General features: G+C 37.5%; 1 protein-coding gene across 1 annotated transcript in view; it reads left to right on the plus strand.

Annotated features, from left to right (window-relative positions):
- COL6A6 (collagen type VI alpha 6 chain) overlaps nucleotides 1–25,149 on the plus strand; it is a 109,818-nt gene that overhangs the window by 18,744 nt on the left and 65,925 nt on the right. The window contains exons 8-19 of the mRNA XM_067737430.1: nucleotides 2,691–3,034; nucleotides 3,118–3,196; nucleotides 7,960–8,114; nucleotides 10,822–10,914; nucleotides 12,351–12,404; nucleotides 14,150–14,221; nucleotides 14,308–14,334; nucleotides 14,664–14,708; nucleotides 14,799–14,852; nucleotides 15,931–15,993; nucleotides 21,953–22,018; nucleotides 23,607–23,660. Of these exons, the coding sequence (XP_067593531.1) occupies nucleotides 2,691–3,034; nucleotides 3,118–3,196; nucleotides 7,960–8,114; nucleotides 10,822–10,914; nucleotides 12,351–12,404; nucleotides 14,150–14,221; nucleotides 14,308–14,334; nucleotides 14,664–14,708; nucleotides 14,799–14,852; nucleotides 15,931–15,993; nucleotides 21,953–22,018; nucleotides 23,607–23,660 (1,106 nt within the window). The remainder of the gene's footprint in view (nucleotides 1–2,690; nucleotides 3,035–3,117; nucleotides 3,197–7,959; nucleotides 8,115–10,821; nucleotides 10,915–12,350; nucleotides 12,405–14,149; nucleotides 14,222–14,307; nucleotides 14,335–14,663; nucleotides 14,709–14,798; nucleotides 14,853–15,930; nucleotides 15,994–21,952; nucleotides 22,019–23,606; nucleotides 23,661–25,149) is intronic.

The following is a 25,149-nucleotide window of genomic DNA, read 5'->3' on the forward strand; positions in this document are numbered from 1 at the left end:
CTTAAAAATATACCCTACCATCTTGACAGTATTTCTTTCTTTTCTTAAAAATTTTATTGAAGTACAGTTGCTTTACAATGTTGTGTTAATTTCTGCTATACAGCAAAGTGATTCAGTCATACATACATATATATATATATTCTTTTTCATATTCTTTTCCATTATGGCTTATTACAGGACATTAAATATAGTTCCGTGTGCTGTACAGTAGGTCCTTGTTGTTTATCTACTTTATATATAGTAGTTTGTATCTGCTAATCCAATTTATCCCTCCCCCATCCCGTTCCCCCTTTGGTAACCATAAGTTTGTTCTCTGTGTCTGTGAGTCTGTTTCATAAATATGTTCATTTGTTTGACAGTATTTCTTAATACTAAAAGTCTGCCATCATTAACTCCAATTAAGGACTTTCTTTATAAGTCAGATAATTAAAATCAGCTTTGGGGTTTAGCAGGAGACCATTACTGTCTAGTTCAATCCTTTTTTTTTTCTGTTCTTTTGTATTTTTATTTTGAAATATATAATCTTCTTATTTTTATAGACAAGAAAATTAATGCCCGGAGAGGTTAAGAGATTTGGCAGAAATTATTTGGTAGTAACACGGAAGTGACCTGTACAGGACTAAAACTAAACTCTGCCTCCCCAATCCAGGGTTCCACACTGCTATTTGGCAAATTCTCAGAGTACTAGTTTACTTGTGTTTATCACCCTCTGTAGCCAGTCCCATGGATTACCTTCTTAATTTCCCTTGCATTTATTACCCCCTTTTGATTCCCACTCCTGTTATCCTATTGATAACTACAATCCTTCATTATTTCTCTTTGGAAATCCACTTTTAGCCTTTTTCCTAGCCCACTTCCAAAATCATCCCTGCCTCTTCAAAGGCCTCTTGAGTTGAGGGCAGATGTCCTGCAGAGTCTGCAAGGCCATTCCATGATTTGCATGGCCCACTCTCTCTAATTGTATGTAATTGTAGACATATGACTGCCACCTCTGGACTTGTTCCCCAAATTCCGTTCCTTTGATCACATTATCATGGACTCATTTGTCAATTTGAATTAGTTAAACAAACACCAGGAACTTGTTTACTAGAGTTTATAATCTCAGTAATCTAGACAAAAAGTTAAAACGCTTTATTTTTAAAGGGGACAGTTCCCAGGAACACTCAATGACATTTTGGCATATTTGCCAATGTTTGTTTTTTCACAAGAGACTGTTTTCCTTGAAGGCAGTAAAGTGTTTTGGTGAATGGATGGTTTTCTGTTCAGGGATTAAAACAATGTTCATCCAAGAGTGAAACTTTCAATCTCAAAATAGAAATGAAAGGATATAGATTTAAGAGGAAGTTTGGAAGGGACATATTCGAGTGCTTCCTTCTGACTAGTTCCTTTCTTTTTATCTCACTTTCTGAGTATCGGAGAAGACATTTTCCAATTAAGTACAGTAAAATAAGAAAACTCACCTTTCAGATGTTTTGATGACTTTGATTTACCTTGAATGTCATGGTGAAAATTGATTATCAAATAAGGTTTCTTCTCCCTCACCCAACTCTTTTATCATTAAAAGTGAATCAAGTTCCTGTCCCTTGTTTTAAGAACTGAAACTGTTGTTTTGGTTTCAAAGACTTGCAAATGCCCAACTGACCGGTGTGTCTGGAAGGCGGGCGTTTGTCCACACAACAAATATCTGAAAAACTGCTTCTCTAAATAATGCAAATTAAAATTAAACATCCCTATGCCTTATTTTACCAAGCAAGCTGTGTGTGTGTGTAATTTGCTGGAAAAGGTTGAAGTTTCTAGTCAACCTAAAAGTTCTTGAAAAAAGAGTGTATATGTCATAGGATTTTACCCTTCTCATTATCTTCCTGTTAGGAGGGTCAGCTTAAAATTTCAAGCCCTTGTAGTTTCTCCAGTGCTTAAATGTCTCTAGAGTTAATAAGGATGAGAGCAAAGCACTTTAAACGCAATGCTTCTCTAAGTATTTCTTAAACTCCAAAATAGCAGTGGCTTTGGCTTCCTGAGTGGCTGAGCTCTGAGCACAAAGCCATCTTTGACACGGTTGAATATGGGTAATTCGGTACCCAGTTTCTTCACTTGAAGAACTCCAACCAAGCAAGATCTCAAAGGGTCTCACAGAGTCTCTATTTTTCTTTCTACTTTTTCTTTTCTGAGTGGATGTTAGGAGACAAAAAGAGGAATCAAAGATTCTTTTCAGAAAGATAAATCATCAAAATCATTCCTTTAGGAGTCTTTTGTGATTTATTTTTTCTAAATTACTTTCTGTATTCAAATGTTTTTTATATTTCCCTTATAATTATAATTTAATATTTGTTGAATGACCTCAGTTATAAATAGCATGATATGAATTTCCTATTTTAGACTGTTAACATTTCCACAACATATTTCAGCTATTTAAGGGACTACATAGCTTTCTCAATGGACACAATGAAATCTTTCAGAACTTCATTATAGAATCATCTAGATTTTATAGATGCTAAAAAAGTAACACTTTAACAGCTTGTGAAAGAGTGATTCTGAGCCTCTTCCATTATTCACTCATGCTCTTTCATTTTTTCCAACTTTATAACTGGGACAGAAACAAGAATTCCAAGTCCCGTGATTCAGATATGACATCCAAGTCAAATAAAGCTATTTGTTAGTCTAATAAGATATGATTTTCCCTTGAATCCTAGATTGCTTTGTGGACATTGTGGTGGGATTTGACATCTCAACTCAGCAGAATGGGCAGAATTTGCTTGAAGGTCAGTCTTGGATGGAAACTTACCTTCAAGACATCTTACGTGCCATCAGTTCCCTCAGTGGGGTAAGCTGTGAGGTGGGCACGGAGACTCAGGTTAGTGTGGCTTTTCAAGTGACCAATGCCATGGAAAAATATTCCCCCAAGTTTGAGATCTACAGTGAAAGCATACTGAACAGCTTGAAGGATGTAACAGTTAAAAGACCATCTCTTCTCAACGCAAACCTCTTGAGTTCTCTGTGGGGTGCATTTCAGAATAAATCAGCTGCTCGGGGAAAGGTAACTTGGTTTTATTTTATTTATTGGTCTTTGGTGCAATGACTTCCTTTTTACTCATTTTTCTTTTTTGAATACTTTCTTAGGTGGTTCTCTTATTTTCAGATGGATTGGATGATGATGTTGAAAAACTTGAACAAAAATCTGATGAACTTAGAAAAGAAGGTACCAAGCATGGGGAGGACTGGGAAAGGAGTGTTGATGAACTTTATAATCTCAAAACTCATTTCTAACTCTTACATTTCCAGACACTCAAATAGCACTGAATTTGCCAGCCTCTCCCCTCTGGATGCACTTGGCAGAGCAAATGAGCTCTCACAGCATTTTGGCACCTACTTTTTCCTCTCCCCATATGAAACAGCGCTGAATACGGTGTCCTATCCTTTCTCTCATATTACCTTATTTCTTCTTCCTAAACTTTCCTGGAGGATGTTCCTGTCTCCCTTGCCCCGCATTATCTAATATTGCTATGTCTTTAGTGTCAGCAGAAGTGAACCATGTATATTTCTCCTTGACTAAGGAATGGGAGAGTTGGATTATTTTCTTCTAACACTCTTAAAGTTTCCAGAGTTACAAGCAGTGTTGGACAAGTTTACTCATGTTTCGGGATTTCATAATCAGTTCCTTCCTTCAGATAACAGATGGACCAACTATGGTGTTTATGAGTTTGTAAAGTTCTGGCACCAGGCTTTCGACTTTAGAAACCAATGCCTATTCTGACTCATTGTCAGTTCATACTAAAATATGGATCAGTGGAAGAAAAATGCATTCACATGTTCCGGTTTGACTGAAAATAGAAATACTTATAAGTGGATGTAATTGGTACTCCACCCAGACCCCTTTACATACAGGTTCCCCCATCCTCCAGCTGCTAACACATTACCCACAGGTTCCCCTTTCTCTGAGGAACTGCCCTTTGCCAGTGGGAGCCACCTTACCTGGAATGTTACTCCCCATCCCACACCTGGGCAGCAGGTAGAGTTCAGAGACTTGGACCTTTGCCTCAAAGTGGCGCCAGTTTTGTAGTGTAACTCATGCTCCAGAGTTCCCAAGGGGTCAGGTTGACGCTAGATGTTAGCTGAAACACTGTCTTGCTCAGATCCTTCCCCAGTCCTACCCTGCTTACCTTTGTCCCCTTCTTTCAGAGAGTGCTTCCTCAATAAATTGTGTGTGTCCAAATTGCTATCTCAGGCTCTGCTTCTAGGGAATTTAGCCTAAGACATCTGTCTCCCAGGTTAACTATTAGAGGCTGATTAGATTTTGTCTTTTCTGTCTGGTTCTCTTTCCTCCATCTTAAAAAAATTGCTGAATTCACTGAATTCACAACTGAAGAGTAAGAATTTTTATTTTATTTACTAAATCTGCTTCCCTTTATTCTGTCAAGTCTTGGCTTTTTTCCTGATCTGAGGTGGAGATGTTAATGAAGACTGAGAACAGGACCCTAGAGTGGGTGGGTAGGGTTTTCTCAACTTCAGCTTTTCTTTTGTGGGGGAAAGATGTTTCTCTTACAGACAACGTCGGAGTTTTCTCCAGGAAGTTTCTCTCGGAACACCCAGATTTCTAAGACCAATCTTCTTTCTTCCAACTCCCAAGGAAAAACTAGTAAATGAGTTTCAACTTCAGAAGCTAGATTTTGAATATCCTCAGAAATTTAGAATCTTTTTTTCAATATTCAAAAATCAATTATATTTCCAAATGCTAACGAAAAACTGGAAAACAAAATTTAAAAAGCCATTTACAATGTACACACAACGTGAAATACTGAGGTATACATTTAACAAAATATAGTTGTTTGTTTGCTGAAATTACTAAACAATGATATAAAGACTCAATATGGTTAAATTTCAATTTTCTCCAAACAAATCTATAGATTCAGTTAAATCGCAGTCAAAATCATAGCAGGATATTTGTTGATCTAGAAAAGCTGGTTCAAAATGTATGTGGAAATGCAAAGGAGCCAAAATAGCCAAAACAACTTTGAAAAAGAGGCAAAAGTTGGAGGACTCACACTAGCTACAATCTTTGAATGGGAAAGATAAAGGGGTGTGGGCCATAATGTTCTTTGAAAAGTGTCGAATGTCTCTCAATAGGAACAAAGAGCACCTCTGGCTCTGGCTTCCCTTATCTAAATATAGACGATTTCAGTTGATGCTGGGCCCTATGATCTGTTAACCCAGGAGATCCTCTCTAACTTGAGGCCCAGAATCTATACATGTAAACTGTGCCATCACCGTGAAACAAGAGGAGACCAGGAGAAAAGTATTCTCGATGATGGATATCACTTTAATCCATGTGGATTGGGGTATGAATCAGTTTCTTCATTTTAAAAAATCCAGTACTCTAGAATCTTCTCAGTGATTCTTTATTCTTCCAATTTTTGAAATCTTTTCTTTCTTAATTCATTTTTTAGGAATTGAAGATACTATTTAAGATCATATGACTCATGTACTGGATGAGTCTGAAAGGATCAAGTCCTCCATCCTGAGAAAAGCAGTTACAGATTATAGTTATATGCATATTTTCTGCAAATAAACAATCCCATGGTTCTCATAACTCTTATTAAACTTTTACATTTCCTGGAACTTATAAGAAAAATCAGATGTGAGATCTTTTTCCCTTATAGATAGACCCACTGGCATGCCTTCTTTTCATCATTAAACGCCAGTTAATGAACTCAGCATTCTTCATTGCCTCTCCCAGCCCTCATCGCCCTTCTCCCCATCCTTCTCACTCTTGGAAGAGTGACAAGCTGTCTTTGTTTGCTTGAGACAAGTCAGAGACTGTCAGCACTAAAACCAGGAAAGTTCAGGCCAACCAGGACAAGTTGGTCATCTTACTCTTTGGTGATTCTTCCTTTATTCCACTTCAGCAACCACACTGTTTGCATCTCTTAGAACTTGAGCCTCCCACTCTGTCCCTGAAACTGTATTCTCTTCATTCTCCTCTTCCTCTCAGAGTCATAATTCTATCATATAAGAACGCACTCAACTCTGCCAAGTCCTTGAACATTCTTTATCTATTCTGAGCCATTGGTTTTTAGGTCCCATCCAAAGAATTCTTCACCTATCCCTAATAAAATGAGAAAAGTTATGCCAATATAGTCATGTTTTCATAAAACTAAATTTATTCAACTTTAGGACTGCTCTTTTTGATTATGTCCTTCGTACATTTTTGTTATTAAAATGCACTCTGAGTGTAGGCTTTGGAGTCAGGCTGTCTGGGGTAAACCTTTGCTTGTTTGTAAAATAGAGCTGTAATCGCACTTACCTATAATGTTGTGCTTGTATCTTACAAATAAGATAATGCATGTAAAGCACTTAGGCAACTTCCAGGCACATAGTAATTATTAATAAATGAGAGCACATTTGTTGCCATGGTTACCTCCACCCTAATGATTGCCAGGTTTATTACTATCATCATTTAATGTCCTTACTTTGCAAAATAAGTCAACCTTTTGTTAGTCTCTAAAAGTTTTATTTGAAGTATTCTATAAACTTCCAAGCCTATGAGCCACAGCTCTGGTTGCTTATATGACATTTGTTCCTGATTGCCTGACAAGGGGTCCTTTACTGTCTCTTGTACCTATAATTCCAACTGGATTGTCATTTAGAGCTGTGCTTCTCAAACTTTAATGTGCATATGAATCACCTGGGGATTTTATTAAAATACAGATTCTGATTCTGTGGGTCTAGAGTGGGGCCTGAGATTCTGCACTTCTGATGAGCTTCCGGGTGAAGGCACTGCTGCTGCTCCAAGGATCTCCCCTTCAAGTGGCAAAAATTTAGAACACTCCCTTTCTTGACATATGAATTCCTCTGTGCTTTAGCATGCTCTATGGACTCTTCATTATTATTTTATTATTATTGAAATATAGTTGATTTACAATGTGTTAGTCTCTGGTGTACAGCAAAGTGATTTAGATATATATAGATATATTCTTTTTCAGATTCTTTTCCATCATGGTTTATTACAGGATATTGGATATAATTCCCTGTGCTATACAGTAGGACCTTGATGTTTATCTATTTTATATATAGAAGTTTTTAATCTGTTAATCCCAAACTCCTAATTTATCCCTCCCCCACCCCCTTTCCCTTTTGGTAACCATAAATTTGTTTTCTATGTCTGCGAGTCTGTTTCTGTTTTGTAAATAAGTTCATTTATATCATATTTTAGATTCCACATATAAGTGATAGCATATGGTATTTGTCTTTCTCTTTCTGACTTCACTTATTATGATAATCTCTAGGTCCATCCATGTTGCTGCAAATGGCATTACTTCATTCTTTTTATGGCTGAATAATATTCCATTGTGTGTGTGTGTGTATATATATATATATATATATATATATATATATGTACCACATCTTCTTTATATCCATTCATCTGTTGATGGACATTTACTTCCATGCTTCCATGTCTTGGCTATTGTGAATAGTGCTGCTATGAATATTGGGGTGCATGTATATTTTTGAATTAGAGTTTTCTCCAGATATATACCCAGGAGTGGGATTGTTGGATCATATGTTATCTCTATTTTTAGTTTTTTGAGGAACCTCCATACTGTTTTCCATAGTGGCTGCATCAATGTACATTCCAACCAACAGTGTAGGAGGATTCCCTTTTCTCTGTGGACTCTTTTAAACTCACTATCTTACTTCATATCATAGAGAACTCAAGGATCTGTTATAATTTATTATATAAATTATTCTCCAATTTAGTTTATTTTGAAAAATGGAATTCCTTTTGTTCTCTGATGATGGTCTTGTCACTTGACAGTTTTACAGTGTGTGGTTGGGGGAAGTGGACAGTAAAATGAGTGTTCCTCTTGCAACTGGTTTCCTGGAATAACAACTTAGATACATATGCAAAAAGATTAAAGTAACCAAAGTCCCCTCACCTGGAGAATTGTCAACTGTGTTGGCTAGGCCTGAATGCCCTCATCACAGTTGCTCTGGATGGAGCCACCAATTCCAATGACCTGGCTGACCTTCTCTACATTGAATTTGGGAAAGGATTTGAGTACAGGACACAGCTCACTCTTGAGATGAGGGATCTTGGGAGCCGACTGTCAAAGCACCTGGTAAGTTATTCAGAAAAAGCTGGTGAGTTTAAACTTTCTATTTGTTTTGTATATAGGCTTCATATTTAGGCTTACGAATTTGAACTAATTTTGTTCATTTGGGAGTGAAGTCAGGCTTTTCTGATTTCGTGCAAAGCCCAAATAAGAGGGTGTTTTGAAAGAAATGTAATATAGTAGACAGATGTCAAAGCGTGTTTCTTTTTGTTGTTGTTATTTATTTATTTATTGAAATATAGTTTATTTACAATGTCGTATTAATTTCAGGTTACAGCAAAGTGATTCAGTTTTATATATATATATATATATATATATATATATATTCTTTTCAGATTCTTTTCCCTTATAGGTTATTACAAAGTATTGAGTATAGTTCCCTGTGCTATACAGTAGGTCCTTGTTGGTTATCTATTTTATATATAGTATGTATATGTTAATCTCAAACTCATAATTTATCCTTCCCCCCCCACTTTCCCCTTTGGTAACCATAAGTTGGTTTCCTATGTCTGAAAGCATGTTTAATTTATATGCTTGGCAAAAAAAAAAAAAAAAAAAAAAGAAGAAGAAACTAAATAGCACCTACAATCCTGCCCAAATTACAGTCAATAAACATAAGTGCCCAAGAGTGTCTGACCAGTAGGGGTGACTCGGCTGCTCCCTCAGCCAGCCAGTTTTCACGTCCCTTGCAGATCCTAAGTGCCATGACTCACCACACTGAATATCATTCTTCTGTTTAAGATGTGTGTTTTCTATATAAAATAGATACCTAATAAGAGCCTGCTGTATAGCGCAGGGAACGCTACTCTGAAGATTCTTTTCTATGGGAAAAGAATCTTAAAAGGAATGGATATATGTGTATGTATAACTGATTCACTTTGCTGTATACCCGAAACTAACACAACATTGTAAATCAACTATACTCCAATAAAAATTAAAAAAAAAAAAAAGATGTGTGTTTTCTCTGCAACATGACCTGTGAACGAGAGCCAAATCCATTGAGAGTTCAACTAAGAAAAGAGCATCTCATCCAATCTGGAAGAAAAACTAGTGATATGATGATAGACCTCCTATGATGTACTTTAGAATGAAAAGTTTTTTAAAGGTTGTCTTGACTGACAGAGATTTTTGCTTTATGATCTATTTTTAGAACCTAACACCTAGATAAGATGCATCGCAATCCTATTTCTTTCAGAAACATACAAGAATTCAACTATTGGTGAAATATTACCAAGATATCTAGCACTACTTTCACCTTTAATGAATGGCTGATAATTTGTAATTTGCTTATAATTTATAAAATCTGTAATCAGCATATCAAGATACTTTCCAATAAGGTTCTAGCTCCTGCTACTTTCTGCCTATAGAGTTTGTATATAGATATGTGACAGTGTGTTCAGTGTAGTAATTATATAAAAATAATTACTTAGAGAATATGGAATTTTTGTTGTAATTCCTTTCTACATGGGAAGACGGTGTCTACTTTACAAAAAAAAATTTTGTGTCTACTGCTCTTTGAAATGTGTAATTTCAAATTGGTAATCCATAGAGGGAGGAAGTTATTCTTCAAACAAGCCTATTACTTTTTAGATATCACATAAATGCAACACTGTATAAGAAAATTTTAATTTTAGAAATAGCCAGTTTTAATGTTAATAGTAAAAGAGTTGATGCTGTAGGATTTTAGTGATGCAAAGAAAATTGATATCATCTAACATGAAATCACAGAATCCATTTTGTTGTTGTTATTTGGTTTCACACATTTCAAGTTTTATTGGGTTTTCAGGGGAAAAAAACAGAGAGTTTTCTAATGTCAGAAAAGAAACATTATATAATAAGAAACAATTAAAGAGGGGAAGTTGCTAAGTGATTATAACAAAACATTTTCATTTTTTAATCACACTAGAATTTTGATAGGAAACTTCTCAACACAAAGATTGATTCTACCCCACTAAGGCAAAGCATAGTATTTATTGCAAGCAGAATTTTCGTAAAAATAAATCTTGTGGGTTAATTGTAAAAATGCAGTGGAATATGTACATTTTTTAGGGGATGACTAACTAGGTGCAGGATGAAATTCACTCAAATTTTTTTGCCAAAAAAACATTTTATTTTGGCCAGACTATAAAATGTGACCAGAGTATAAAATCTCTTCACGTGCCCACCCTCTACAGCAAGTGCTTCTGAAATGTTGGACATGTAATTGGTGTCTTTGAAATCCTGTCCCACACAAACTGTTCTGGAAGTGTCGATCATTGAACTCCACGCCAAGCAGTGTGACATTGAACACTGTCTATATCCTCCGGCATACAAAGATTTCATAAAACAGGAAAAGGAGAAAACAGCATGTATTCATTTTATTGAACAAAATATTAGGGGCAGAATTATATAGGGTAATTAACAATACAATGGTCAGTGCTGGGATGGTGTGGGCACAGGAGATCTCATTAATAAATCAGTGTGCAATGAATTGGCCATGGCTAAACTGATGCCTTTTTGAGAACACAAAACGTCTTTGAGTTGATTCTGAATTCCTTGTATGGTGCAGATCACAGAAGGAAAGATGGAAGGTAAAGAATGTCTCCTGCATCCTCTCCAGAGCACTGTCACTTGAGTGGTGAACAGGCTTCTCAAATCACATCCCTGAGCTTGTGTGGTGTGTGATTTTGGGAAGCGATGCCACCAAATGTAATGTATTCCTACCCTCCCCAAGGTCAGTGTTGCAGAAAGGACATGCTGCTGTTTATTCTGCAAGTGCATTGGAGGAGATGGCACAGTGGGAGACCCTGGACCAGCAGGGAAAAAGGTGATTTTAGTTACAATCATGGCTTACTTTATTTGAATACAATATGTTTTTCAGACCCAAGTTTAGGTAGAAATAAGGGATGTTTTTAGCTTCTAGGTAGAAGCTCCTCTTCTTATATGTCATACTCCTCTTCTTATATGTCAAATTAGATAGCTTTTTCTTGGCTTTCTAAATTGGATACTTTAAAAAACCTTTCTATGCAAGTATCAAGAGAAAAACTGCAGAGATCATTGCTTATCCCATGTTCTGGCAGTGATGACCATGATGCAGAAAAATAAACTGTGGTCTCTCATGTTGAATAATGAAAACCTCCTGAATACTGACGAGTTATTTCAATTTCCACTTTTAATGGAAGCAGAGGAATTTAAGTAAAGTAGGGAATAGGTTGTACAGTCTGCTGAAAAGCTAGATCAGATCACCCTGTCATAGCAAGAGACACTAAGATGTTTCATTCAGCTCTAGCCAGACCAAAATGTTGCCAAGTAAAACAGGCCAAGCATAAAAACAATAACTAACAACAGATTTGTGTATGTAAAAATATGATTTTGGGCTTGAGGAAATGTTCAAATATGTATAAAAATACTATGGGTATGTTTAACAATTTCAATACTGCTTATTTACATGTGTGTTTGATTATTGAATAATTTATAGATAGCACTATAAGTTTCAAATCACCATGGATGTCTCTCTGAAGAAAGTTTTTGGGCTAATTATTTCCTGAATGCTTTGATTTCATGTAAAGAGAATGACAGAATTTTAAAATTATTTATTTATTTAATATTTATTTATTTATTTGGTTGCACCGGGTCTTATTTGCAGCAGGTGGGCCCCTTAGCTGTGGCATGTGGACTCTTAGTTGCGACATGCATGTGGGATCTAGTTCCCTGACCAGGGATCAAACCCGGGTCCCCCTGCATTGGGAGCACGCCATCTTACCCATTGCACCAACAGGGAAGTCCCAAGAATGGTAGAATTTTTTTAAAACAGGTCTCAGAAAAAAACAATGGAAAGAAATGTGTGTGGTCTATTTTATGTGTAGCATAAATCCTCAAAAAGAACTTTTTAATGAAAAGAGGATAATTCTAGTTTGTCAGAAGCAACTATAGCTGTATTCATTTGAATGCTTGTCTAGAAAAAAAAACTCCAGCTCTATATATAACACCTGAGAGAGTTATGGAAAATATTATGATTCACACACACACACACACACACACACACACACACACACACACCCGTGAGTTATCTGGATACTTGTCTCAAAATTCCATTTATTTTTATGTGTATAAATGCAGCTTAGGTTATGGAGGGGGAACCGTTTTTTTCAAAATCATACTATTCTACATAAAGTAAAACTGTAAAGTTGAAGAATTTTGCTTGATTACCTCTGGGTTTTGGTCTATGGAGTGCTAATGTATCCTTCCTTTCCTTATTTCCAGGGACCCCCAGGTTTTAAAGGCAGTAAAGGCTACCTGGGAGAGGAAGGCATTGCTGTAAGTCAAGGTTTTTTCCAGCTCCATTTATTCCTAAGAACATATCTATAATATGAAATCTTTGTGTCAATTCAGAAGGAAGCAAGAAAAGTCAAGTTCTAAGGATTCGTAGGCAAAGTCTGAGGTCTTTCCTAATCTTCATCAGGCTTCTGGTGGTCACAAGTGTTTTATTAACCTACTGTCTCCTCTTTGACTATCCACCAACATTGTATAATAAACTCAATGCAAAAGTTATCTTTTTCACTGAGGGAGTCAAATCACTGCCATTTCCCCCTTTCTGATCCATTTTGCTTGAGTAAACCAACTCACCACACTGCTTGTCAAAGACTTCACCCTTTCTTGCATCTGTTCATCCATCTATCTTTCCTTCTTTCCTTCCTTCCTTCCTTCCATCCATCCATGCATTTAACAAGTGTATATTAAGTATCTTACAATTTACCACATTATTTATCAAAGACCTCACTCATAAATGCACTCATCATTCATTTAACAAATATATATTAAGATGCCTTACCATGTGCCAGGCACAGTGCCAGGCCCTAGAAATAAAAGTAAAGAAAGAGAAGAAAAACTATGGCTCCTATCTCAGGTAATTTCCAGAGTAGTGGAAAGGCAAATGAGACAACAGTAGTTCCAGTCCTTATACACAAGGACTCTGCTAGAGGTATAAAGTGGTGCAATGTGATAGAGTGTGGCCGTGCAAATACCTAACAGAGTCAGGTAACAGCCCTGGTGACAGTTAGGGCTTGGGAGAGGAAGACTGTAGACAGGGGTTGATGGTTAGGCAGGCATCTGAATCACAGATAGAACTTTCTCTAGGCAAAGTTTGTGGGAAGAACATTCTACTACAGGGAGAATAGTGTGATCAAGTGTGTGTAACTGAGAACTGTGTATTTGCAGAATAACATATGGTCAACATGGCCAGAACCCAGGACCATGAGAGGAGGTTGTATGGCAAGCAAGACCCAGAGTACTGGGTGTCTTGAATACCCTGTGGAAGACTTAGAAGGTGTCTTCCAATTGATGGGCATAATTCAATGATGTTAAGCACAGGACTAAAAATGGTTAGGGTATGGGTTTAGAAAGCATGATCAGGCAACATCACGGAGGATGATAAGGTAAGGATTGCAGGTAGAAGTCTTGCAGTAGTAGGTGCAAGACAAAGAGGTCCCAATCTTAGTTTAGGGCAGTATGAATAGATATGTTAAGGAGGTTGAGTGGACGTAACTTGGTGACGACTTGGAGAGAGAGATGCTGAGGATGACATCTTTGTTTCCAGCTCACAAGACTGCACAGACTGGTGGGGTTACCAAGACAAGGATTGCAGGAGCAGTTCTTGGTTTAAGAGAGAAAGAGAGAAGGGAGATGGAATTTGGTCTAAAAATCTGCCTCTTGCTTAGACCATACCTAGAGCATCCTGCTCTGATGTCTCACCAATTATTCATTATCTGTTCCTGGAATATCTCCTGAAACCTTGAGAATGCATTTTAGCAGCCAGTTGTTTGCATGTCTGTTTTATTTAGATACTACCCCACCCTGGGAAGTATCCAGGTGGGATCCAACACAAACAGCTGTCATCAGAGTGGCTCTGATTCACTTGCATTCTCAGTTTTTATAAGCATGAATTCTGGGTTGTAAACCATGAGTAGTTGCAAATTTTTTTCCAACACAAAAACTGTCAAACCTCCAAGACAGATTCCAGATGACAATAGAAAAAGCTTACCTGAATATGTGCTCTTTCTCAGGGGGAAAGAGGAGCAACCGGACCAATGGGAGAGCAAGGTACTAAAGGATGCTATGGTGCCAAAGGTCCTAAGGTAAGGGTCACGTAAGACACTGTGAAGTCTTCCCAACATTAATTTCTTCTTCCTACGCTAACCCCTACTGTCATTTCTATTTTCAGGGAAACAGGGGACTAAATGGACAGGAGGTATCGTACCAAATATCATTTATCTTCCCATCTGTTATCTAGAAATGTTTTTATTTTTGAGATGATTGACCAGTAGATTGCACAAATGAAGTTTCTGTTGACCTTCCTTTTTTATTGCTAACCATTTCATTTTGTTTACTCTTGCCTTTTGTTGCAGGCAATGTATATTATTTGTTGAGTTTCTGTGACTCAGTAATCTTTGATAGAACCCAGGGCCAGCCTAGCAAAGAGCCTGTATATGGAACACAAAGTTAGACTTTTTGTTTGGTGTCTGGCTTCTTTCCACATAAATGCAATGCACTCTATTCTGATCGCATCTGTCTTTTCAGGGAGAAGTTGGGGAAAGTGGAATTGATGGGTTAAATGGAGAACAGGTAGAGCCTTCTCTTTGTACCATGAAAACCGTTCTGAGCTATTTCTCACTAAGAAAATGGGAATTTGAGTTTATTCTTCTCCGTCTTTAGGGTGAAAATGGTCTTCCAGGAGCAAAAGGAGAAAAAGGAGATGAAGGAGCCCAGGTAGGTATTCAATAAAGGGACAACGTGAAAACTGTGCTGGGAATTAAAGGTGTGATTAACAGTAAAACAGCTACCCCAGGTATATCAGTCAGCTAGGGCCACAAAATTGCTTTGTAATGATCACAAGACCTCAATCACATGCAACAATAAACATTTATTTATTTTGTGTCTGAGAAGTTCAGCTGATCAAGGCTGAGCATGGCTGACCTTCGCTCATGTGTCTCTAGGTTGGCTGGGGGCTTTGTTTCACTTGTCTCTTATCCTCCTTCTGGGACTGGAGAGCTGCCTGGCCATGTTGACCATGACCTTTTCATGGCTTTGGCAGAAGAACAAGGGAGCAAGTAGAAACACACAAGCTCTCTCAAGGCTTCTTGGGGCCTAGGCTTGGAGCTCTCATGGCGACATTTGCATCTCTTTTTGTTGGCCAGATCAAGTCACAGCCAAACTCAGGGGTAGGGAATCTTACCCCACCACAGTTGGAAGGCACTGTAGAGTTTCATGGCAAAGGGGATAGATACAGAGAAAAGTGAAGAACTGGGGGTAATCTTGAAAAGAAGCTATGATACTAAGAACAGTCACAGGGTATTGGTGAGAGCCTTGGGGTCGGCAGCACTCTGAAGGTGTCTGTCATCCCTTCCCATCTGGAACAAATTCCAGCAGCAGCCATACTTCCACCGTCCACTTTATCTGTCTTGAGAGTGTGAACAGCTGAGTCAAGAACCCACTTTCTAGCTGATGCAACCCCTTTGGGGAAAATGGATAATCTCTCTGAATCTCAGCTGCCTCATCAAAAGAAAAATAAAAAACAATACCTGCCACATAAAGTAGTTGTAAAAACTGAACAAGACAACAAATGTGTCTGGAACAGAGTGTTCACCACTGTGGCAAATACTTGAGGTCACTTTTAAAGTATTTGTACGATGCCTGAAACTATTAGTTGTTCCTCTTTCTAGTTTCAAAGTAACTTTAGCAGGAAAATATTTAATAATTCAAATCAGGGAGAAGATAAGTTCTTTGTTTTTATTAATGTTATTTAAAATTCTTATCTTGTCCTTCTTCTGATTTGTGTTAACTTTAGGGAATCCCAGGAGAGAGAGGGATTCCTGGTGACCATGGAGCAAAGGGCCTGTGTGGAGACCCTGTAAGTGCTGGGACTGGGGGGCTGCAAACTAACGTCACGTCAGGGCTTGTTTCCCATCAGCACTTCTGATAGGGAAAGAGAGCCCACTTGAAGGTACTACAATAGCAGTCCTGAAATGAAATCATCATGGGCACAACTGTTTAGAATTTTAAAAGTAGGTCTCTTGTGCCTGATCCTATTTATATATAGTATGAGTATGGATAGTGAGAAGACCTTGCACATTGTTTGCACATGTATTTTTTGAGACTACATATTCAGAACTGTCCTTGTGCTTCAGAGCTATGAAGGAATTCTCCATTCCATTATCTTCCTCTGGGTATCTTGAAATATGGACAGAATGAAAGAAACAAAGACATCTCTTTTTTCTATTCCCCAAGAGTCTTTCTCAATTAAAAATATTAGCTTCATTTCCTTGAATCTAAGCCAACTAAAAGTACATTAAGCAAAACTTATGACCCACAAACACCTGCTGTCATGGGGATGCAACCCAGTTGAGTAGGCATGACCTACACCAAAAGAAGCAGGACCCACGCCAACCTAGGGGATATGCCGAGTCCAATTAGACCTCAGTACTACAGGACTTTGATCACTATGCCCACACATCAGTCTCCAAAACCTCAATGAATTAGGACTTAGCATTTTTTAAAACATTTATTAAAGTTTTAGAAATTGAGATATATTTGCATGTACAATGTTATATACATATAACATTGTGTAAGTTTAAGTATATGACAGGTTGGTTTGATACATTTATATATTATGATTATCACCATAGTGTTAGCTAAGTCCTCTAGCTTGTAATATAATTATCATTTCTTTTTTCTGGTGAGAACATGCCAGATCTAGTCTTTTTTTTTTTTTTAACATCTTTATTGGAGTATAATTGCTTTACAATGGTGTTATTTTCTGCTTTATAACAAAGTGAATCAGTTATACATATACATATGTTCCCATATCTCTTCCCTCTTGCATCTCCCTCCCTCCCACCCTCCCTATCCCACCCCTCTAGGTGGTCACAAAGCACCGAGCTGATCTCCCTGTGCTATGTGGCTGCTAGCTATCTATTTTATGTTTGGTAGTGTATATATGTCCATGCCACTCTCTCACTTTGTCACATCTTACCCTGCCATAAAGACACAGACCTACTAGAGAATGGACTTGAGGATATGGGCAGATCTAGTCTTTTAGCAGCTTTGAAGTATATGATACAGTATTGCTGTCTATAATCACCATGCTATTTGTTAAATCTCTCAAACTTATTGTTAAGCTGTAACATGCATCAGAAAAGTACACAAATTATAAATGCATAGCTTGATGAATATAAATACACCTGTGCACTCACCACTCAGGTAAAGAAATGGAACATTAGACAACAGTAGAGCATCCCAGAAACCCTCTCAGGTCTACTCCAATCACTACCAGCCCTCCCTAAGGTAATCACTATCCCAGGACCATAAATTAGTTTTGCCTGCTATTGAACTTTTCAGTGGAATCATATAGAATACACTCTTCAGTTTCTGGCTTCTTTTGCTCAAGTATATGCTTGTGAGATGAATCCATGTTGTGAATATCAGTAGTTTATTCAATCTCATTGCTGTATAATATTCCATTGTGTGAATATATTGTGATCTATTTCTCCATTATGCTATTGATAGATATTTGAGTTGTTCCCAGATATAACTTTTATAAATAGTGCTGCTATGAACAGTCTTGTACAGGTCTTTTGTACACATTTCTGTTGGGTCTATACTTTAAGAGTAGAACGTCTGGATGATAACTTGTACGCCTATGTTCAGCTTCTTTACAGCCAAACAGTTTTCCAAAATTTTTATACTAATTTACACTCTCGCCATCAATGTACCAGAGCAGTGTACCACACTCATTAGAAAGCCTAAAATTTATAAAACTGACAATACCAAGTGCTGATAAGTATGAAAGGCAACTGGGAATGTCACAGGACTTTGTCTTTAATGACTCCTCCTCCAGTATACAGTGGGTTGATCAGAGAAAGAATTTGGTACAAAATATATTGACAAATATAAATGTTATGTATACATTGAAGATAACTTTGTTTAAAAAGCAGAAGAATTTTCACTTGAAGACAACATTGTTTACTAAGTGACATCTGATAATAATCTGGTGACCTGAGAGTTTCAAACAACCTCAAAGTGTCTAATCAGAAACAAAAATCTATCCACAAATAAGTATAATTAAGAAATAGTAGTTCAAACATAAAGACATTTCAGTCATTGGTATATGATGGCTAAAAATTCACTTGGGGTATTGCCATAAAATTGTACTTCACTTCAATCAGAATTCCCCCTAGTTGTCTGGATGATTGTGTAACACCTTTAAAAGAATCTGAATAATGTAAAAGCATTTTTATCTAAAGAGAATTGTTCTATGACTTTGAGATGGCTGAAAATTCAACCCACTGTATCTTCCCTGTGATGTGTTGTCACTATATACTTACTTCAGGTGGTTTTTCAATGCATAATAACTCTTCCCAGACACTTGGGAATATATATCTCAAATCAAAGGCAAATCTGCTTTTTTCTGTGTGTTTTTTAGTGGGTTACCATTGTGGAAAAAAACTGGGGACAACAAGGCTGATAGAATCAATAGAACACGCACAAATGGCACAAATTCCTGAAAATCTGTGCTTATTCAGAGAGAATTTTTGATCACGTAAAAGCTAGTTTGTTTGTTTGAAATTTCCCATTTTGACCTAAATTTTTAAATGTATTTTAAATGTATGTTATTGAATTATAGTTGATTTATAATGTGTTACTTTCTGCTGTACAGAAAAGTGATTTATATATATATATTATTACATTATTATATATATTTACACACACACACACACATTCTTTTTCATATTGTTTTCCATTATGGTTTGTCACAGGATATTGAATATAGTTCCCTGTGCTAGACAGTAGAATCCTGTTGTTTATCCATTCTGTATATAATAGTTTGCATCTGCTAATCCCAAACTCCCACTCCATCCCCCCCACCAGCACCACCACCCCACCCCCCGCCACTTGGCAAGCACAAGTCTGTTCTCTATGTCTGTGAGTCTGTTTCTGTTTCATAGATAAGTTCATTTGTATCATATTTTAGATTCCACATATAGGTGGTATCACATGATATTTCTCTTTTTCTTTCTGACTTACTTTACTTAGTATGATAACCTCTAGGTCTATCCATGTTGGTGCAAATGGCATTATTTCATTCTCTTTTATGACTGAGTGGTTATTCCATTGTGTGTATATATACTACATCTTCTTTATCCATTCATCTGTGGATAGACATTTAGGTTACTTCCACGTCTTTGCTATTAAAAAGTGTGCCACAATGAACATTAGGGTGCATGTATCTTTTTGAATTATGCCTGATTTATGCCCAGGAGTGGGATTTCAGGATCATATGGCAACTGTATTTTTAGTTTCTGTGGAGCCTCCACACTGTTCTCCATAGTGGCTGCACCAGTTTACATGTCCACCAACAGTGTAGGAGGGTTCCCTTTTCTCCACACCCTCTCCAGCATTTGTTATTTGTAGACATTTTAATGATGGTCATTCTGACCAGTGTCAGGTGATACCTTATTGTAGTTTTGATTTGCATTTCTCTAATAATTAGCAATGTTGAACATCTTTTCATGTGCCTGTTGGCCATCTGTATGTCTTCTTTGGAGAAATGTCTATTTAGGTCTTCTGCCCATTTCCTGATTGGGTTGTTTGTTTCTTTGTTATTGAGTTGTATGAGCTGTTGATATATTTTGGAAATTAAGCCCTTGTCAGTCACATCATTTGCAAATATTTTCTCCCAGTCTGTAGGTTTTCTTCTCATTTTGTCAATAGTTTCCTTTGCTGTGCAAAAGCTTATAAGTTTGATTAGGTCCCATTTGTTTACTTTTGCTTTTATTTCTATCGCCTTGGGAGCTGACCTAAGAAAGCACTGGTATGGTTAAATCTCATGTAATCTTGGGGGGAAACTGAGCTAGCTCATTTGTCTGAGCTACAGAGCTTAGTAATGTTCATAATTCTAAAGCATATTATTATTAGAAGCCCGTGTTTAATCAAAAATTTGTATTAGATGATGCTCTTTTGTCCAATTTCATAAAATTGGCCAGATCATATTCAGACTGACCACACAGCTGGTCCATATAGAAAGTGAAACATTCTGTTCTGTACAATGTGCTGCTATATGATTTTTTTATGTCATCTCTTCAATTAAATAGTGCAGAGTTGGACTATGGTAAGAAGTGTATACACCCAGTGAAAGAAAATTTTAGACTTTACCTTCCTTTTCCTTCCTCACTTTTCTCATGAAAATACAATTCTTTAATATTGTAATTTAGGTATACCTGCCTGGAAAACTTAACAAATATTTAAATCTAAGGGTAAAACAGAAGACATAAGAAAATAATCTTTGGCTTTGGTATGTGGGGGAGAGAAATATTTATTCATGTAAGTTTTAGTGCTATCAGTTATAAAGTAAATTCTAAGCCCATCTTTTTCACTCTGTTAGCCTATAAGCTCTGTGAGTGTAGGAACTGCTTGTTTAAAAAGCTTCTGATGTATCTGTAATGATGCTGTGTCCCTGTTGGTGATCTCAAATTACTTATTGATTGATGAAGGTCATCTAATCTGCTATCAGCCAAACAGCCAGGCAGCTGGCTCTCATCAGGACTGGATAATTGCCATTCTCTCTCCATTTACTAGAGCTTTGACGAGTTGACTGCCTCAATTGATCGTCCAGGCATCATGGCTGCTCTGTTTGTGGTCCTAACTACCCAAGATAGAAAGCTTTCAGTTTGGCCTGCCAAGGATAACATCCCATAATGTGTGCCTGTTTTCAATGAGTTCCTGCTGGAACATTTGTATAAATATTGAGAAAAACTCAAGATTACAGGATTTTCTGAAAACCAGAAAAGTAGGAATGAGCAAATGAGGTTAGAAGGCGGCCAAGGACCCAGGAGGAGAAAGAGAGGGTGGGCGGCAGGTACAGTCCTCAGTGCTGTTCAGGGTCCTCTTGTTCTTGTGGTGGAACCCGTTACAGACCTTTGCCTTCAGTATTACTCAGCCACAAAAAAGAATAAAATAATGCCATTTGCAGCAACATGGATGGACCTAGAGATTTTCATACTAAGTGAAGTACGTCAGAAAGAGAAGACAAATATCATATGATATCACTTATATGTGGAATCTTAAAAAAAATGATATAAATGAATTTAGTTACATTTGACCCACAGATATAGAAAAAAAACTTATGGCTACCAAAGGAGAAAGGTGGGGGATGGACAAATTAAGAGTTTGGGATTAACATACACACACTATTATATATAGAATAGATAACCAACAAAGACCTACTGTATAGCACAAAGAACTCTACTCAATATTTTGTAATAATCTATAAGGGAAAAGAATCTGAAAAACAATAGATATATATGTATATATAACTGAATAACTTTGCTGTACACCTGAAACTAACACACCATTGTAAATCAACTATACTTCAATAAAAACAAACAAAACAAAAATTCTTTGCCTTCTCCCAAGGGCTGGGGAGAGTAAAATCTACCAACCCTCGAGTACAAACTTGCCGAGGCCTCAAGAAAGAAGACCAGAAGTTAAGAGAAAGATGGTAGTAGCAAGAAAGAAATACCTAAACACAAGTCATGTCACCCTTGCTTCCCTGGGCTCTGCCTTCCATCATGAGCTCTCACTTCAACCCCACACACTCATCTTAGGTCTTCTCTCTCCTCTGATAATGCAAAGCATGGGAGGAAAAGAAAACATTTGTAAACCATTTATAATTTAGCCTATTTCTGCTTTCAAATGAGTTGACCTTCTCGTCACCTTTTTGGGGGGTGACCTGGTGTATTACACACAAATTACATTTTTAAGGAAAAAATTTCAAAGCCTATCAATTTTTCTCTTTATTCTCTATTTTTTAGGGAGTTCCTGGATTTGACAATAGCATAGAAGGACCCAATGGCTTGAAAGGGGAACACGGAAGACAGGTAACTGTGTGGGCTTTTGGAAGTAAACATGTGATGATGTGACAACTGTGGGGCTCAGAGTTTTAGTGGTAGAATACGAAAGGCATATAAGGAATTTGGAATCAGAGTGAATATACTTAATACAGAAAAACTATTTTTAGGAGCAGAATGATCTTTTATTCCTCTTTTTCTACTACCCTGGGATTTAAGACACATTCTCTTCTTCTGAATTTGGGGTGACTTTCTTCACCAAGCCATACCACTGAGGTCTCAATTTATGAATGCAAACATCTAAACTCAAACTGTAAGGTAGCTGATAGAAAGCACTAGCAAAAAAGTTTTTGGCCTTCCCAGGATCCAGAGGACACATAGCCTAAAAAGATGTCATGTTATACATAGCACATGATAAAAAAAGAACAAGATCAGGACTTCCCTGGTGGCACAATAGATAAGAATCCACCCGCCAATGCAGGGGACACAGGTTCGATCCCTGGCCTGGGAAGATCCCACATGCCGCAAAGCAACCAAGTTGTGTGCCACAACTACTGAGCCTGCACTCTAGACCCCACGAGCCACAAGTACTGAAGCCTGAAAGCCACAAGTACTGAAGCCCGTGTGCCTAGAGCCCATGCTCCACAACAAGAGAAGCCACCACAAGGAGAAGCCTGTGCACCGCAACAAAGAGTAGCCCCCCTTGCCACAACTAGAGAAAGCGCACGTGAAGCAACAAAGACCCAACACAGCCAAAAATAAATAAAATTAAATCTTTAAAAAAAAAAGAACAAGAACAAGGTCTGGTAGATCTATTAATCTCATGAAATATGAGATTTTTCAGAATTAAGAAAAATAATTATCTGGAAAATGTGTGTCTCTGGATCTTCTTGGTAAGGAAGTTCTTTGATGACTCCACCTGTGGGAGAGGTCTGATATGGTAGAAAGATCTTTGCTTTGGGAAAAGACCTAGGTCATATTTCATGCTCTGTTCCTTACCAGCTCTGTGACCTCAAGGTACTCTCTGTAAACCTCAATTTTCTCATCTTCAAAATAGGACAAATAGCTTACTTTTGAAGGGGATGGTGGGAATTCGATGACAGACCCTGCTACATCATAAACCTTCAGTAAATGTTACCTGCCATTTTTATTAAGGGATAAATGTAAGTCTTGTTATAGACTCATAGTCATTCCCCCCTTTTCTACCTTGGGAAGACTTGTGTGTATTGTGAGATTTTACTCATGTTAGGGTGTTAATCTACAAAGTTTAGCCAGACAGAGCAAGGAGTCCAAAGGTAGAAATCCAAACGAGTTGTAGCCATCCCTGACACACGGATGCTTCAATTATCCACTCTGTGGCAACACAGTAGGGACAGTTTGATTTGAATACTCTAACTTATAGCCCAAACACAAGTTAGACAGTGGTGATGAACAGATGAAGTCATACCCACAGAGAGATATGATTTGTGACCAGTGGATTAAGGCCACATCCCATAGGGAGGATAACTCTAATTGGTGTGTCCCCATCTACCCTCCCAGGAGCACAACAAGCCAATGTTGGAGCACACATGTCAATGTTGTGTCATTATTGTCATACATCTGTCTGTTCCTTTGACAGGGAAGAAGAGGCTGGCCAGGCCCCCCTGGAACCCCAGGCTCCAGAAGAAAGACAGTAAGAACCCCCATAGACAAGTCAGCCCACTGCAGAGGAGCCTGTATTGGGATGAAATGGCTGATGGTGGGAGTGGGCAGGATGGTTCCGCTGGGACTCACTACCTTAGGGAAATTGACTTGGGACAGAGCTGGCAAAGGACTCCGGAAGGGCCCTGAAGCTCAGGCAGGAAGGTGCTGGCTGCAGGGGAAGTTACCAATCAGAGGAAAGAGCTGGGCAAAGAGAACACAAGAGCAGTCGACTAGGGGAAGAGTGGTCAAAGTTTAGCCTATTCACTAGGCCAGCTGAGGCTTAAAGTCCAAGACTCCATTCCTCTGCCCAGTTTTATGACTGCTTAGAACAGTCAGTCCTGGTGTGAGTCCTCTGTTCTTACTTCCATTTTCTCTGACTCGCAAAGAAGAGTGTGTTCCAAGATATAAAAATAGTTTCTTGGGTGGACTACAATATATGGTTATGTGAGCTCCTGCTCAGAAAATAGAATGCATAATAAATGCAATATATTAAACTGGTTTTTATTTGTGCTAAATTTTAAAATATATATATTTTACTGAGATATAATTGGTAGATAATATTGTATTAGTTTCAGATGTACAACATAATGATTCCATATATGTATATATTAAAGATGACCACCATTCAGCTAGTAAGTCTAATTAACATCCATCACCACATGTTGTTATGAATGTTTTTTCTTGTGATGAAAACCTTTTAAGATCTACTCTCTTAGCAACTTTTAAATATACAATATAGTATTATTAACTATAGTTGCCATGCTGTATATTCCATCCCATGACCATTTATTTTATAACTGGAAGTTTATACTTTTTGACCCCTTCCACCCATTTCACCCCCACCCCCATCCCTCACCTCTGACAACCACTAATCTAGTCTCTGTATCTATGAGTTTGATTTTTGGGGGTTTTTGGGTTTTTTAAGATTCCACATATAAGTGAGCTCATAGGGTATTTGTCTTTCTCTGACTTATTTCACTTAGCATAATGCCTTCAAGGTCCATCTATGTTGTCACAAATGGCAAGATTTCCATCTTTTTAATGGCTGAATAATATTCCATTGTGTGTGTGTGTATCACATTTTCTTTATTCATTCATACATCAGTGGAGGCCTAGGTTGCTCCCATGTCTTGGCTATTGTAAATAATGCTGCAATGAACATGGGGATATATCTTTTTGAGTTAGTGTTTTTGTTTCTTTGGATAAATACCCAGAAATGGAATTTCTGGATGATATGGTAGTTCTGTGTTTAAATTTTTTGAGGAACCTCCATACTGCTAAAAAGATTATATGTAATGTATGCCTATAAAAATATATCTGAGAGCAAAATTAAGTCACTTGCTTATGAAACCTTTTGGGGTCTTTTTCATTTGTTGTTATTTTTTTCACTAAGTACTTTTTTTTTTAAGATGTTGGGGGTAGGAGTTTATTAATTAATTTATTTATTTTTGCTGTGTTGGGTCTTCGTTTCTGTGTGA

Source organism: Pseudorca crassidens, chromosome 5, assembly GCF_039906515.1.
Source record: "Pseudorca crassidens isolate mPseCra1 chromosome 5, mPseCra1.hap1, whole genome shotgun sequence".
Lineage (NCBI taxonomy): Eukaryota > Metazoa > Chordata > Mammalia > Artiodactyla > Delphinidae > Pseudorca > Pseudorca crassidens.